This window comes from Sinocyclocheilus rhinocerous, unplaced genomic scaffold, assembly GCF_001515625.1.
Source record: "Sinocyclocheilus rhinocerous isolate Xijiao unplaced genomic scaffold, SAMN03320098_v1.1 scaffold453, whole genome shotgun sequence".
NCBI lineage: Eukaryota > Metazoa > Chordata > Actinopteri > Cypriniformes > Cyprinidae > Sinocyclocheilus > Sinocyclocheilus rhinocerous.
This window is the reverse complement of record NW_015655565.1, coordinates 1,555,910-1,573,590: the sequence shown is the minus strand read 5'-3', so window position 1 is coordinate 1,573,590 and position 17,681 is coordinate 1,555,910. Positions and strand designations below refer to the sequence as shown.

The 17,681-nt window shown below is 38.9% G+C and overlaps 1 protein-coding gene across 1 annotated transcript; it reads right to left on the bottom strand.

Moving 5' to 3' along the window:
- Positions 1-13,735: 13,735 nt before the first annotated feature.
- Positions 13,736-17,132, bottom strand: LOC107718435 (DNA repair protein XRCC3). The gene is made up of 8 exons (XM_016525502.1): positions 16,987-17,132; positions 16,773-16,910; positions 16,552-16,702; positions 16,062-16,123; positions 14,994-15,148; positions 14,702-14,914; positions 14,527-14,573; positions 13,736-14,131 (listed from the first exon to the last, which is right to left on the bottom strand). Exons 1-8 carry the CDS (start codon positions 17,039-17,041, stop codon positions 13,894-13,896), a joined length of 1,059 nt encoding a protein of 352 aa, XP_016380988.1. The 5' UTR covers positions 17,042-17,132; the 3' UTR covers positions 13,736-13,893.
- Positions 17,133-17,681: the final 549 nt, after the last annotated feature.

Genomic DNA, 17,681 nt, shown 5'->3' with positions numbered 1-17,681 from the left:
TTCTTCCATCGTCACCTCCCTGGTCCTGCCTGCTCCATCCTCCATCCCTTCACCGTCTCCTATCTTTTCTGCACCCAATCCTGTCTTCTCTGTCTCCAGTCACTGGTCGCCATCTCTTCGCCCGCTCCTGTCTTCCACACTAAACTCTTTGTCGGTGCCTGGATGGGAGGTGATCTGTCACGGTTTTGTTGTTTGTGTCTTCTGTGACCTAGTTTTCTCCTTGTGTGTCGTGATTTGATTTGTCACTTAATCAATTAAAGGAGACATATTATGCCCCTTTTTACAATATGTAATATAAGTCTCTGGTGTCCCCAGAATGTGTCTGTGAAATTTCAGCTCAAAATACTCCACAGATCATTTATTATATCATTTTGAAAATGCCTATTTTGAGTGGAAGCAGAAACACGCTGTTTTTAGTGCCTGTCTCTTTAAATGCAAATGAGCTGCTGCTCCCCGCCCCACTTTTCCAGAATAGAGCTGTGCCATTACAGCTCGTACCCGCTAAAAACATCTGTTTTGGTTCTGAATCTGATTATCATGTTTTTCGCGCTGAAATCATGCGTTCTAAACCATATGAGTTTAAACTTCTGGTATAAGGTTTTCTGAGAGCACACATCCGAAGCACACGGACAGAAAGCGGCTGTCACAGCATGTGAGTACTAAACTAAGTTCTCATATTTCACACACAAATTTACGTTAAGAACACACGAGTTACAAAAAACAGTCGGTTATGTCTGTGAAGGTAAACAGCTGGGAAATAAATTGCATGTTTATTTTAGATCTGTGGGGCAGAAGCAATATGCATTAAATAAATCAATAAATCCACTGCTCTCTTGTCTCCTCTGAGGCTGGGACTCTAAATAGTGTTCTGTGCTCGTCTGTGCAGCCAATGACAGAACAGTTAGCATGTTTTGCTCAAACTTTCGCCATAGCATTAGAACTACGGTGTCGCTTGCGAAAACATAATAATGGCGCCATGGGTGTAAACTTACAGATTAAGGGGCGGTAATATTATAATGAGATCCCTTTGCCACGTCACCAAGGGAGTAAAATCAGACGCGCTCGTTTTTTCAGACGCTTGCAGAAAAAGGCTTACCAAAGCAAAGTTACTGGGTTAATCTTTTTCACGTTTCCTTGGTTGGTAGATGTACCGGGGATCTGATTATAGCACTTAAAACCTGGAAAAGTCAGATTTTCATGATATGTCACCTTTACGTCATTACCTTCTGTGCACTTACACTCCCCTCTTGTCTCTGTTGTATGTCCGGTCTCGTCAGTTTGTGGATGCGTGAATGTTTAGTGTTTCCCTGTCATTTGGATCGTCGTGCCTGCCTGCGGATTATTAGACACGCCGATCCGTGACAGAGAGAGGGGTTAGTGAAAAAATATGTACAGATCAGTTGCTCACAATAAGATCTATAATATGCATTTAGAAAATAGATTTTTATTTAATGTCGATTTTAGAACAGGACACAGATTAGCACTGCTAACTGATTCTAAAAACAGTAGTGTTCAGGTGAGAGTAAAGTGGATTGGGATGTCTGCAGTGCAGCCAGGAGACAAAACACTGGTCTGTCAGGCTGCTCTGCACCCGCCTTATCTTCTTACATAAAGCCTTGCTCCATCAGTGGACACACACACACGCTAAAACAGCACAACATGCTATATATGAAAACTGCATATATTTCAGATGCACGCCGAGTGATGACTTGATCACTGTGGTTATTTTCTGGCCTACAGTGTTTTTGTGTAAGACACAGAGCATCATGCAGGGTTCACGTCACATGACAGTGTACAGCTTTCTCTGTAATCCATAAACTGCTTTGGTGGAGGGTAGAGGGTGGTGGGGTAGGTACAGGGATTCGACTGTTGGCACAAGTGTGGCTTGCCATCGGGCACGTGATGAAAGGTGACTCTGCACTCTGTTCAGGTTAATGTATGAGCTGAAATATGTCATGACTTTTGTTTTTTTCTTTCTGCTTAAACACTGCGAAATTGCTAGACACATTTTATTTTTTCCTATGTTGACATGTTTAATGCGACAGACTTTGTTTTCTTTCTTACCACTGTTGCTATACACCAACATATCTATCTATCTATATATATATATATATATATATCTATCTATCTGTGTGTGTATTACACAATGTGGAAATTAATGTAATTAATGACAAATTAATTACTTAAAATACAAATTTAATTGCTGTCACGTCACCAGCAATGCCAGATCCTCGCAGCTCCTTGTTGCTTTAGAAAAAAATGTTTTGTTTGATTCAACATAGAATTCATTAAATTGATCAAAAGTGACAGTAAAGACATATGTTATAAAAGATTTCTTAAGAAATATTTTATATATATAATGAACCAGTATGTCTCATGTTCAAGCTATAATATGTACATTTACATTTACATTTAGTCATTTAGCAGACACTTTTATCCAAAGCGACTTACAAATGAGGACAATGGAAGCAATCAAAATCAACAAAAGAGCAATGATATACAAGTGCTATAACAAGTCTCAGTTAGCTTAACACAGTACACGTGGCAAGGTTTTTTTTAAATTATATAATAAATAAAAAGAAAAATAGATAGAATAGAAAAAGAATAGAGCAAGCTAGTGTTAGAGGTCTTTTTTGCTTTTGATAATTGTATAATAAATAAAAAGAAAACAAATAGATAGAATACAAAAAGATTAGAAAATCTAGTGTTAGTTTTTTTTTTTAAGTTTTTTTATAGAATTAGAATAGAGAGTGCTAGAGTTAGAGGGTCAAAAAAAGATGGAAGAGGTGTTTTTTTTAACAGATTCTTGAAGATGGCTAAGGACTCAGCTGCCCGGATTGAGTTGGGCAGGTCATTCCACCAGGAGGGAATATTTAATTTAAATAATAAATGTATGTATATAATATTTATACAATATGAAGCTATAAGAACTTTAGGTTCTTTGCTAGAGAATAGAATAGAACAGAACAGAACAGAACAGTGAGATCTGCCTTTTCTCCCTTTAAAGACTAAGATTCAGAAAGCTTCCTGGAAAGGGCTTAGTGACAGAACATATTAAAGAGTCATCAGCAATGCGTGTTAGCAAGGCATGCCAGAAATAGCTCCCTGGATGCGGCGCTGTGAAACTTGCCTTAGTTTCCAGCCAGCTGAAACAGCACAATCATCCACAGAGAGAGAGGACTTTTCTTTAATGGCACAGATGAATACTACACACGCTTATATAACACTATAGCTCTCTTCCACACATAAAATGGATGTTTTTAGTCCTTCACATGTCTTAGTGTAGGGGAAACAGATTGAAAATGGGCGGTATATGATGGACAGATGGTCGGTGTATGTCTAAAGATCACATTAATACTGCTTTAATGCTATGTGAATGTGTGTCTGTGATTGTGTGTACAGATGGACTGGCAGTGGGGTGGTTTGTCAATTTGGCATGACATTATTCATAAATCATCACACCAGGATGCACTAATGCAGACACTGCCATGGTCTATTATTATTATAGCTTAAGCTAGTTTGAGTGTCAATAACATTTAATACATTTCTTAAGCCTAATATCCATAACCGTAGATCAAAATTAAAAGCACAGAATTTTATTGATCATGATTTTCATTCACATATTCTGTCGTAATAATATTTTATTTTTGATTCTTTTTTTTATCCAAACTCTCACTTTATTTTATTTATTATTTATTTTTTTTGTAAAATGGCATTTCATGAAAGTAGCATCGATAAGAAAATGTAAATGAAATGTTAAACTGCACACTTGGCTTTGAATGCTCTGATGGCAGCACACAATTAGCACTCATACTTATCAAACAAAGAGAGCATTTTATCACCCTCCTAAAGAGCTCTTATCACTTCTCGCCTGTCACTGTGTATAGTCTTTATCATGACAATACTGATAGCTGCTGCTTTCCATCTACACACTTCTCTGAAATCTTCAGAACCTTCTCTTTTTGAGAAGTGAACATATATTTTTTATGTTTTTGTGCTTCGCAAACCTTTATGCATATGGACTTTGTAGGAGGTAAATGGAGAGAGGTTATAGAGGACACTTGAGAGGTATCTGTAGGGGGAAGGATGGAGCCCTGACTGAGGGGGTGCGGGGTGGGCCAGTCCTGCTGGGCTCCCTCTGTCGGCCCCTCTGTCCCCATCTGGACTGTGTTTATCAGTCTCAAGGGTCAGTACACAGTCACAGTTCTCCTCCAAACACCTTTCCTTTCTCACAGATAGAGGTGAGACTCCATCAGGGACCGATCACATGGTCCATTTAGACATCAGAAATATACTGTGATCTGTATCAAACTTGTTTCTATACTCTATATATTCATATATTCTATCTATATATTTGTGTTTTTTTGTATATGTTAACTGCATTACCTCTTTGCAAATGCACGTTACCCATTTGCCAGCATGACAAATGTGTAGACTAATTCGTACAACTTTAAATCATTATTCTCATACTACTACTACTAAAATGTATGAATTATTTTTTTTATTTAGAATCATCAAAGTATAGCAGTGTTATAATAATAATAATAATTGTTGTCAACGCACAAACTGCATGGATTAGTCCAATCTGATGATAAGAAGATGTTTTATCTGCTTCATTTTATACTGCTCACAGATTTTTTCCCCCCGCTGGTTATGTACTGTATCTGAGAATATACATTTGTATTATGTTCAGTATCCTATAGCAGAGCTTTCCTGGGGTGTTCAAGACAGTGAGTCAGACACAGTTGCGTAATATCATAGGTCAGAAGTTCAGTCAGACCCACATACCCCTTATCAACATTTCAGTCAAACCTGAGAGTGGTATCATATTCACACAAATGCACTCATGTTAAAAATACACATACAGTACCTCAACATCCGCTTTCTTCATTCACTTCCCTTCCCTTTTACTCTCCTTCTAAATGTCTCTGACATTTCTTAATCCCAGTGCATTGTGCTAAAAAATAAACCACTGATTCGATTAACTCTTTAAAGCAATTCAGGGAAAGTGTAGTGTATGACTCTATTTTAGCGTTAAAACCATCTTACTCAGTCAAGTCTGTGTTCTTATAAGTCAGTCTTATGACTGTAGGTCAATCTTATGAATATTTTCAAAATGCCCTGAAGTGGAATAAATGTCTTACTAATTTTAAGCTATTGTAGGTGATCGGAGTATATTCAAGATGCAAAACCAGTACATGCTTTATAAAACCATGCAGACTAGTCTGTTCCTGATTGTGATGTCCAGACTGTCTGCTTCACTCCCCCCTGTGGCTCTCACTCCAGACACAAAGGATTTCTCTCACTTTTTCGAACAGCTTTTTGATACCCCTTCACATGCATGAATAAACTGATAGATGTGAGCTGAAGAACAGATTCTGAGCCTGCGAGTGTATGAACACTATGTGATAAGAAAAAATGGTTGTAAATGAAAGGCAGCTTTTTAAAAAACATTTATTCTATATGCTTAACAGTCCTAGTGTTCAGTCAATGAAAAGTTGCTCTCAAATAGTTTGACTTCTTTCTAACCTGCATTTGGTCTTGCAACTAGTGCTCAAATGGTCACACTGTTAGCAAACACCCTCATTTGACCCCTGCTAAATGGGCCGTGACAATATAAAACTGGTACTCTGTCATCACTACCCAGACTGTAATTGATTAGACCCAGGATTGACTGACTAGTGACTGGTTAGTCTGTCTGGTTTGTCTGCCTGGCCTAATTAACATAATTAAATAGAAGAATATATATTTTAGGGGCACTGTGGTTTTAGGACTGAACACTATTATTCAAAAGGTCAGTGAGATTTTTAAAAATGTTTTAAAGATGTCCCATATGTTCATCAAGGCTGCATTTATTTGATCAAAAATACTGTAAAAACAGTAATAATGTGAAATGTTACTACATGTAATCAGAAATCATTCTAATATTCTGCTGATTTGGTGCTCTAGAAACATTACTTATTATTATAAGCAATATTGAAAAAAATAAATAAATTATATATATATATATAATTTTATTTTTTGGAAACCGCGGGTTCCCATTGGGTGCTTGACAAGTGCTAATTTTGGAGCCTGAGTCTGACATTCGTTTAGCCCATTACTGCAGCAGAAATGCTGCTAGGGGAGAATTGTTGTCTGGTAGTTTATTCCTGAGTCGGGACTCGCAGTAATCATTGTGTCCTTCTCTCTCACATACTGTAACAGACTGCAGTGATGTATCTGTTTGTAATTGTGTGTAATTAGGATTATGAGAAACACTCACTCTCAATGGGAGCGTAATTATAGGGAGGATTTCTTACAGCCATGGCCAGTGCTTGTAAACATTCGGTTGATGGTCAGATGTACTAGTCTTTGCAGTTAGTTTGGTAGCATGTCATTCTATTTGGGGAGTTAAGCCTGAATCAATGTCAAATTGTGGTGATTAGGTCAGGAAGTGTTTTACTGCAGCAGTAATTCTTCCTCGTCTGGCAGGTGGCACTTTGATTCAGCGTAGAGTTACGTAATCAAATGCAGTACTTTCACAGAACACAAAAGAAACGTTTAGCAGAATGTCTGAGCTGTGGTCACCTTTTTACTTTCACTGTATGGAAAAGAGCAGCTTCAACATTCCGCTAAACAGCTGCTTTTGTGCCAATGAGGTTCTTTTAAAAATTGTTATTTTCTTCACTGAAAGCTTCTTTGGGGAACCCAAAATGGTTCTTAAATGGGATCGCTGTGGAAGAAAACCCTTTTGGAACCTTTCTTTTTAAAAATGTAATAAAGAAAGGTTTTCAAATGACGGTGAATAAATGATGACAGAGTTTTCATTTTTGAGGTAACTATTCCTTTAACAGGACCTTATCCTCCAGGCATCACAGACGGTCTCTGTTGTGTTTGCAATTTTTGTACTCTGTCTCCAGGTCATTTAGAACAGAAGGTATTATCTATGGAAGAGAGAACAGAAGAAGGACAAAATGTGTACAAATAAAAAAAAAAAAAAATGAAAAGAAATGGCATAACACTGGAGCAGATACTCCAAGGTTTCCTCAGGTCAAATTCATATAAAGCATGATGGGTTTGTCAGGATCCACAGAGAACTAATCAATCATGGACAATCCAATATAGTAAAAACATAAAAGACGCTGGCCGTTTAATTTGGAGCCCTTTTTAGCTCATGCAGTACATCAGTCATCATGTTGTAGTTTATGGCACCCCTGTGATTGTCTTTCAGTAATTAAATGACCTTTGTGACCCTGAAATGGCCTCTGTGAACTACAGTCAGTGTATTTATATATGATAATTAAATACCAAAGCCATACTGTTTATTTTTGACATTTATCATATTTAAATATGAATGGGGTGAGTGTGAGTATTTACATATCAAACAGCTACCCTATACCTCCAAATATTTAAATGTCAGGATTACTGACATCCCTCCCTACTAATGCCATTTTGATATGTGAGTCTAATAAAAATGCAAAATTGGTACATTTCGGAGGATTACATAACACTATTGGGAACAGACAGGAGGGAGTCAGTCAGTCTAGGACAATGCTGGCGTTGCTAAAAGCAGGCACTGATCTGAAATGTACTTTCACCTTCTGCTTTAATTGTCCTTTGCATAGTCCAGTTTCCACAAATGAGCAGCGTGTGTCACTCTCACAAGTGTTAGAGTGCTAACATTATTCCATTCCAAAAATATCTCAAATAATTTAATTCAGAAACTTGAGAATTAGACTTTAATGCAGAATGTATATCATTCTTTGTTAAATTCAGAAATTAAAAACATACTCATCACTGAAGAGGTGTTCTGAGGGAAAGTAATTATATGTGAAATGCCTATTTAAATGTATTTATGAATAAATTAATAGATCCGAACAACAAAAAAGTGAGCACCATGTCATGGACCATCATGTTAAAGCCATTTACAGTCATTATTATTTCATAATATAAGATATTCTGAAGCTCAGCATCAGTTTTACTTATTGTTCACACACCAACAAACCCCTCTCTGCGTATTCTCACATTTACCTCCCACTGCTGCTGACTATTGTGTGTCTTTTCCAGCTTGGCTTCCTGTCACCATGGAGATGCCTCCTTGTCACAATGCCTCTGTCTCATTACGGATTCTTCCCAAAACGTCCTGGAAGTGATGTCTGGTCTTGCCCGACAATGTGAGTGTGTGATAGAGAACAAAACAGAGGGCTAAGCTAAGCTAAGGAGAGAGTATTCAATCTATTTTGGACTATCAAGCAGTGCTGGTTCTCAGTATTAGCTCAATCAATTATTTGTCCAACATGCACAAATTGCTGACTGTGTTGTTTGTTAATTTCTCTTTTCTTTTCAATGAAATTATTTGCTTTCATGACAAAGTGTGACCTAGTTCAGTAACGAGGGTCTCGGAGTGCAAACCCCCCATTCTACAAAATCTGCATAATGGGTCAACCCAGCCTGCTTTTCTGAATTAAACTACTGTGTATCTGAAACTGTTTCATCTGCCACTGGACAATACTCTCAGTCAGTAGTTCACATGCTGGCATGTGAGCTGATCTAGAACCAGTTTAGTTGTTTGCTTTTTAATACGAAAAAAAGAAAGCAACAGAACAGGCCAATTTTAATGCAGGCTTCTTTTAGTCCGCTTGAATCTTGTCTGGATTGACACAGTAGGCTGGAATTACTTGTTTGTCGTGTCACAAATGTTTTAGCTATGCTTGTTGTGCTGTTTCAGCGACAGATACTCTATATAGGCAATTGTAAGTGGCTCAGTTTACTTGAGTTTGCTCTTTACAGCACTTTGAAGCCTCTATCAAGTAACAAAATAAAAAGATTAAATGTTTAGCATGAAAATACACTCTTAAAAATAAAGGCTTTTTTGGCATCTAAAATTTTCTTCACTCTAAGAAAAAAAAAAATGTTTTTTTAAGAACTGCTCACTGAATGGTTCTTTGGGGAACCCAAAATGGTTCTTCTATGGCATTACTGTGAAAACCCTTTTTATTTTTAAGAGTGTAACTTGTATTGTCATCACTCTCAATTCAAACTCACTGCTCCCCCTGTGGTGGCGTTCTGCTACTGCACCCTTCTGCATCACTACTGATGATGTCATACTCTCCTGTCCTTACCTCTGTTTGTTTACATTTGCTTCCAGATTGTTTTCTCTATTAGAGTGTCATAAATGACTAATATGTTGAACCAGCAAGCACGTTTTTGCTCTCTTATGCCAGACACTGAGTTGTTATTGGTTATCTGTTTCTGTAGACCAATATTGTTAACAAGTTGTATTTAGGTACAGTATGCGTTATCACAATAATTGTTACATGAAATTTGTATATTTTGACAAAAATGATATGATATAAATGATTATTTGAGCCAGGTGGAGTTCAGAGCTCCTGGAGAAAGAGTCTGTGGCGCAGCTGAGGGCCAGTGGCGCAGGACTAATCCTGGTTGTCTTAGTAACCGACCAGCTGCTGCTCGTCTCCTGCCATAAAAGCCATATTCAGACTCTCATTATTCTTTTTGACTTTTGTACTAATCACTGTCTTTCATATTCATCATACATACTGTGTATACTTGATCTCTCGAGGTCATCTCAAACTATGACCTCATTCTTTCACAGCTGTGGTTTTGAAGAGCTAATCTGGGTGCGGCTGTGACTCATTTGATGGGAGCTGGGACATGATAATATTCTAGGAATAAGTCAGATTTTCCCAAACTCCTCAGAAAAGCTCTGTTTCTGTGTCTGAGTAAAATGTGTTTGTATCTGATTCAATCTACTGATGCCAGCACATTGTAAATGTGCTATCCTAATTTAAAGCTCTTGGTAAGGTAAGAAATTAACCAGAGCTCAGGGCAAAAATGCCACTGATATTTCAATGAATTCCTGAAATGAATTCCTCAAGTTGTTTTACTTGTTGTCTAATTTCTTTTTCTATTCTAGGCCATAAAGTCAAGGATTTAGTTCCTCTGCAAACAACACAATGACCTGTAGGCTATATTTACTGTCTCTGAAGTCAGTGTTGTTGAATGTGTAGCTAATATGAAGTGTTTTAATGAAAGAAGAAAAAATCATCTTCTAAAGCACTAAATGTGACAGTGCACAATCAACTCCTTAAAACAGTGAAATGCATTACCAAAAACAACAAAAAAATGTCATGGTGTGTAACCTTGTATGTGTTATGTTTTTGCAGCTGTGTTCCTATGTCTTACTTTGATATAATATTCAGCATGTATTTCCACATACACATGCTCCACATTTCTCCTCAGGCCTCAACACAAGAATCCATTTTTCTCCTCTACTCCTGTTCCCCAAGATGGCCGTATATGCATGTTTTGTATGACAGAGAGAGAGGGCCTTGCAGCCTGCAGTCACTGCATCCGTCTCTCTGATGCTCTGGCTGAGACGAATAGATGTGGGATGCATACTAACAGATGCCTGCCTGACAAACCAGAGTCCTGGTTAAGACTGCTTGATGTGTAAGGAGCTCTCAAAGCCTGGCAGTCATTTTGAAGATGGTGGCAGATGTGGGCGGTTATGCATGTATTCTGAAAGCCTGTCTGTGTGTAGCCCGTTAAGACCGGCGGAGTTACATAACAATGTTTTCATCAGCGCGGCAGTAAACAAAGTAAACAGCTGAGTGGAAGGAGGAAAGTGTGTGTGTGTTTGCAGCAGGGGATCGCGATAGATTTGACGCCATTACGTCATCGCCAATGACGTCATTACATCGAGCGTAAAAGAACCGGTGAACCGGTTTTTTCAACCGGTTTATTGAATCGAACTGTCCGAAAGAACCGGTTCGCGGAAAAGAACCGAACTTCCCATCACTAGTTAGTTGAGGTTGCAGTGCGATAGATGGAGCTTGTCTTGCCGAGGGTGGGGGTGGTCAAACAATCTGGGACAGACAACCCATGTGATCGTCGCCATGGTGACAGGACGAGCTCAAAGGCGAGTGTAGTTGCTCACAGCATTAGTTGCATATGAGTGCGTTTGTTTATGTGCACTAACATTCATTATTTTCTGATGTTGATAAAGAGACTAGCTCCGTGTGTGTGTGTGTGTGTGTGTGTGTGTTAAGTAGCTTCACAGGATTATAGGCCTATTCAAAAACCCCTTTCTGTGTAGCTGGACTTTAATCACTGCCATGCATTTTTGCACTGAAATGTGGAACTGAAGAGGATGTACATTGCAAAATCCTGTTTTAAATGTACTGTGAAAAACAGTGTGAAATGGAGTTGGATGACTCAGGGGTTTTCACAGATCTGCAATATGGTTTGGGCCGCAGTGTTGGGTCAGTACTCTCATAAGACCCAGCATGTTTCATAAATCAGTTGATGAAGTGATGTGAAAGGCAGCAGAGGAAAACATAGGAGCTCCATGTACAAACTGGGTACTCGTACCTTTCTTTCGTACATTTCTTTTTAAGAAACGAAAACTTTTATTCATCAAGGATGCATTAAATGGTATTTATAATGTTACAAATAGATTACTCTTCAAATAAGTGGTTCTTTTAAACTTTCTTTTCATCAAAGAAGCTGAAAAAGAAAAAAGTATTACCGTATTGTCCCGAATATGTTAATAAGATGTTGGTAGGCTACTATTAGATGGATAGCCTAAATGGATAGCCTAATTCAGATGGGCTAATGTTACCAGTTTTTTTTTTTTTATGGTATATCAAAAAGTGTATATTTTTTAAATGTGATTGTTGGTACATTTGACCAGTTTTTACCATACTTTCAAAACAAAAATAAAAATAGGAAAAATATGCAATATGAAAATAATTGAAGACAAAATGTGTTTTACTGAGAAAAAACAAGATTTGTTTTTTAAAAAGCCTTTTTCCAAAAGGTACATCTGGAAAAAGGGGGGGGGTCGTCTTATAATCAGGGTCGTCTTATATTCGGGCCAATACGGTAATATAAAGAATTATTACAAAAATATTATGCAGCACAGCTTTTCAATATTTGTTCCTTTGTATGTCTCCACATATAGTGGAATGACAATAAATTTCACTTAACTTGAATATTGATAATAATAATAAATGTTTTTTGCAAATCAGCATAGAATGATTTCTGAAGATCATGTGACACTGAAGACTGGAGTAATGATGCTGAAAATTCAGCTTTGCATCACATAAATAAAGTACATTTTGAAATATATTAAAATAGAAAACAGTTATTTTACACTATACATTTTACACGTTTACAGTTATATTCACAATATTAGTATTTTACTGTTTTTGGTCAGCATAAGTGACTTCTTTAAAAAAAATCAGACCACAATCTTTTGAACGGTAGTGTTTTTTATATGTATACATGTGAACTTTTTAATGGCAGCCAGTGCCGTTAATTTGGTTAGCATAGCTAATAAGGTGATGCTAAACAGCTAAACATTGGCCCATTGAGTCAAACTCAGATATTAAAACAAGTAGTGTTTAGATTATTAAAATAAGGCATATTTATTTCATCGTCTCACGCCAACCACAAAGATCACTGCCATCCCTCGAGGTTTTCGTTCTTGCTGTGGATCAGTCATTGTTATCGTTGCTCTATCTACCCCTTCACTTCAGTGGCAAGCCAGACTGTCAATAACGAGATCTATTGGGGCAATCCCATGTGGCATGTACACAGTGAGTTTTGTTGGATTTCAGCCCCCTCTGCTGGTGACGATGGCTTTCAACACAACATACATAGTCTCAAGTGACTCCTAACAACTTTCCCCAAATAGAAAACACTGATTTCATGTTAAGAAGGATCATGTGCAACATTAAATAAATTGAAATGTCAAAATTTGAATTTTACATTGTCACATGACCCTTTTTGCCACACTCTTAGCGTTTACTACTGGGGCACACCATGGCATGAAAACATTGTAGAAAAGTCAGTACATTTCTCTGGGGAAAAAAAGGAAGAAAATGCAGTATTTGCCTTTCTGTTTGTCATCGCCTAGTCTCCACTAATGCTATCTGTCCTTGTTTTGAGTGTTGTAGGTCAGTAGATTGATCGAAGAGTGACTGGACTCCAGACAGTTATAGAGCAAATTGAATTTGCTTTGTCTGATATGGGAGTACAAAACAACCTGTTCTCTTCACTGCTTAAATGTGGTTTAATACTGCAGAAATTTGTCAAAACGATTACTTTCTTCTCAATTCTCCTTTTAGTAATCTCACGTTGTCAGTTTCTGAAGAGATCTCAAATTCTACTCTATATGTTTCTGATAGTTGAAATGTCAGCAATATATAGCAGTGGTCCTCAACCAGGGTGCCGAGGCTCATTAGGGGACCTCAGAAAATTTCCAAGAGGGCTTCAAGATGACTTAAAATGATTACAAATTTTAAAAAGCATTTAAAATAAGCTAGAACAATTAAAAATCAAGTCATAGCCTAGTCTCAACTAACGCTATCTGTCCTAGTTTTGAGTGTTGTAGGTCAGTAGATTGATCGAAGAGTGACTGGACTCCAGACAGTTATAAAGCAAATTGAATTTACTTTGCTTTCTGATATGGGAGAACAAAACAAGGTGGCATTGGATCTATGATCTACGTAGGTTTACGATGCTTTTGGGAAAAGCATCGTAAGCCTACGTAGATCATATCCCCTGTTCTCTTCAAGGGGAGCTGTGAGGTGACAATTAGCTTTTAGGGTTTTATTCACCTTATTTATGGCTGCTTGTAACTATATGTATTAAAACTGTGACAACATGTATCTAAGGAAAATATTTATTCTGTGTATCAAAGGCATAATAATAATTATTTATTTTACATTAATAATAATGTGCATTAATTTCAAATGGTAAAAATTTAGCCATTCTTCACAAAATCACAAAAACATTCAAATGTTCTTCATAAACATTTATGTCCATTAGCAGCTGTTAACTGCCATGTTGTGGTGAATGTAGTCCTCTCCATCTGCCGATAATTCATCATGAAGAGCCCTGTGGCTGCAGGTCTGAATGGTCATCAGGGATCCCTCTCACTCCTTCTTCCCAAACCCCACACAGGCAGCTCGCTCGAGGGAGGTGTGGGGCGAAAACCACTTCTAATTTTCGAGGAGCACTGCTTCGGCTGTCTGATTGTACTTGTCTCTTGAGCATGAGTCTCACCATTACCTGGTTAGCCCAAGCAATGCCCAATGCAGGAAGCACCTTACTGCCCACCAGCCTGTGTATGATAAGTTATAAACGACTTACTATAGAGCTTCAGAAGCTCTAAATATGATTGGTCCAGTTTTGTAATTACACCAAACCTTCTGAAATGAGCGGAGCATAAAATGTAATCGGATCTTTCTAAATTCCCAAGTATAGAAAAGCACAATATGCTTAAGGCACTGTGAATATTTACTGGGATGTGTTCAATAAAAGACATGAAAGATAAGAGTTGATTATGTGTTGTTTGCTTAAGCACATCGTGTTTTTCTATACTTGGGAATTTGATGAAGATCAGATGACATTTTATTAATGCAGAAAACCAGCCAATTCTAATGGGTTTACATACTTTTTCTTGCCACTGTATATGGGCCGTTTTGCTGCTGGCTAAACTGACACAAACACACTCACCCATAGTCGCACCGTCCTGGATTTGGTCCGTCCACAACATCTGTAACCTGGAGCAGAGAAATAGCATAAGAACAATTTCTATGTTTTTAAATTCATAAGATAAGATCAATGGCGTTCGCAGAACATATTGTATAGTATTTCTGATTAGGTGTTAGAAATGAGATGCCAGTCTAACCTGGTTGACGCAGACTACAGGTGCACCATATTCATGACTCAGGCGGTGAAGTGTGTTGGAAAAGGCCAGCAGGTGGCGTGACCTCTGTACAGCCTCATCAGCCTGGAACTCACTGCGAAACAGAGCCGCCACAGAGTCCACCACCAGCAGTCTGACCAGCCCTCGCTTCAGCAGCACGGGCACACGCTGAGACACGCACGCCTGCAGAGCCTCCTGCTCACATATCAACCAGCATTAAGTGCTTTCTGATGGTTATTAACTGGTTATTATTATAAATGTTTGCCAGTCTCACCAGGTCAACTGCATGCTCAATGTAGATGTTGTCGCTAAAACGCTGACTGTGGATCAGAGCTGGTGGCAGATCTGGTCTGAGCCGGGGCTGCAGGGCAATGAGTTGCCTTAGTCGTTTGATAGGGAAAGAATCCTCAGTGCAAATATAAACAGCTCCTGTTAAAATACCATATAAAATGTGATTTAATACATCAGTTAAGCAGAAATTTGTCAAAATGATTTCTTTCTTCTCAACTCTCCTTCCACCCCAGTAATCTCACGTTCAGGGGCGCCATAACGGGGGTGGGGGGGGGGTGTTTGGGAGGAAGGCTAGGAAGATTCCAAGGGCCAGACGAGGGACAGGGTTCCGGAACGTGATTTTTACCGAGGGGCACCCCCACCCTGGAACACGATCGAGGAGGGGGGCCCGAGTCAATATGCTGTTCAGGGGGCCCAGAAACCCTAGCAGCGCCCCTGCTCACGTTGCCAGTTTCAGAAGAGATCTCAAACTCTACTCGATGCGTTTCTGATAGTCAGCAATATATAGCAGTGGTCCTCAATCAAGGGGCCAAGGCCCATTAGGGGACCACAGAAAACTTCTAAGGGGGCCTCAAGATGACTTAAAATGATTTAAAATTTTAAAAAGCATTAAAATAACATAAAACAATCAAAAATCAAGATATTTATTTAATTGACCTCCCTCAACTATCTTGGAAAACCTGGATAATTCAGGGCATTCTAAAAGTGTGAATTCAAGACCTGGATTTTTTTTTCTAGACATCATGGAAATGAATAAAATCTTAAATTGCTATAAAGTATTTATTTTATCAGGTAGAAATTGACTAAAAACAAATACTTATCTAGTAAATCATGAACAACTTGGTTGAAGTCGAAAAAGTTGAGAACCACTGCTCTATAATGGTTATATGCTTCAATTCCAGTAAGTTATTCAGGGGAAATTAAATTATTTCAAACAGTTCGTTTCTATTCTGTAACAAAGAAGAAAAAAAAGTATGACATATCGTGATCACTCTTCCAGATTCGGCCGTGACCGGTGTACCGAAACCTGACTCTGGAAAAGTCGCCTTACCTGAATTCAGCCCTCCGTTTTCCTGCGGGTACTGGACAGACAAGCAAAGCTGCAAACAGAACGCTCCGGTTACTATCGTAACCTCGGTTCCCTGAGCGCGGCGGGTCCGGAGCACGCGGGCCGGAAGGTCCGCGCAATGCCCGCAGTTGGACTCGTCCAGCGCCGCCTCGGCGTGGGCCAGGCCCAGGCGGGCGACGCAGTGGTCGTGTTGATCCGGCGGCTCTATTGGTCCCATGCAGATCTTGCAGATTGTTGCCATAGTGAATTCAACAGGTGAAGTAGAAGATTCTGACGTAATTGTCGCACGCACCGCATTTTATACTGCCTCTCGAGCTCATCAGTATTTGCATGCGATTTGCATACTTCGCGTCAATTGGCCAGTCATTTGGACTGGCGGGAGCCAATAGGACTTCAGGAAAGGTTGGAAGGGAAGGAGTTCCCATAACGGAGAAATATCTCCGTGATGTCTCGTGAAAGCTCGAGAGGGAACTGAGTTTTTCCAGCAGCACTCTCGCCTGCCAGCTCTGTTATTCCTCGTAACGGGAGACCACCACGCATCAGACCGTCCAGAATGCGGCAGGAAAAAGAGAGCCTGTTTCCGGCCTCCAAAACAGGACATTCTCCACGGATCAGCTGTAAAGCTGCGAATATATTAAAACAATAGTTTTGCTTAAAAAATAGCTGATTCTGGTTGCAATCAACGAAGCCCACCTGTGACCGGCTTGGACTTGCGGACTGCAGCCGCTACAGCGCAATGCAGGCGCTGAACATCAGTCTTTGACAAGCGCGTCAGCCTCTGCAAATCTGGACCAGAGACACAGAGGATCTCCCTGGCTGACCTAAAATTGGCTGAACAATAAAATGACATTAAACAAGACGCGAATTCGACTTCAGTGTACTTAAGGTGGATTGATTGCTCGCCAACCTTTTTTAACAGCAGCAATAATCCTTGGATTCAGATCAAGCTGTTCCCACTCCATCGCCTCTCGTTAATCTCCATTTCAACAGTATAACGTTAATAAAATAACCTTTAATTGTTATTTTAACTCACTAAAACTATCTTCACACATTTTGAACTGCACAACATTTACTTCCCGGTCAGCAACTCTGCCAAAATCAAAGTCTTAAATTCAATCGATTACCGATTGTATTATTTTTAGCCTAGTGTTGTTTATATTTCAAGGACAGATAAGCGACTGCAAATATAACGAACAATACTTTATTTTATCAAGCCAATAAGAGAAAGAGTGCGATAGCATATCGGCTAAACAACACACTCCCTTCATATTATCGCGGGCTCGGTTTACACCTCTCGCCATTTCTAGCCACTGGGGGACCATAGGCAGGCTAGGGGAACTTATATTAATGTTAAAAAACCTCATAAAGTGAAATTTTCATGCCATGGGACCTTTAAGACCGCGGTCTGCCACCGGACCAGTGCATTATCAAAATGGGGGTGTCTTGAATGAAAGTGTTTAACTAAATCGAATAACTGGGATGATAAAAGATACATTTATCATTAATATTTCGTAAAAGATGTGTTCTGCCATAAAGGACACATATTAGTTAAATAAACTAAGCAAAAATAACTAAAAGAAGAACTGTGGCGTAGCGGCCACC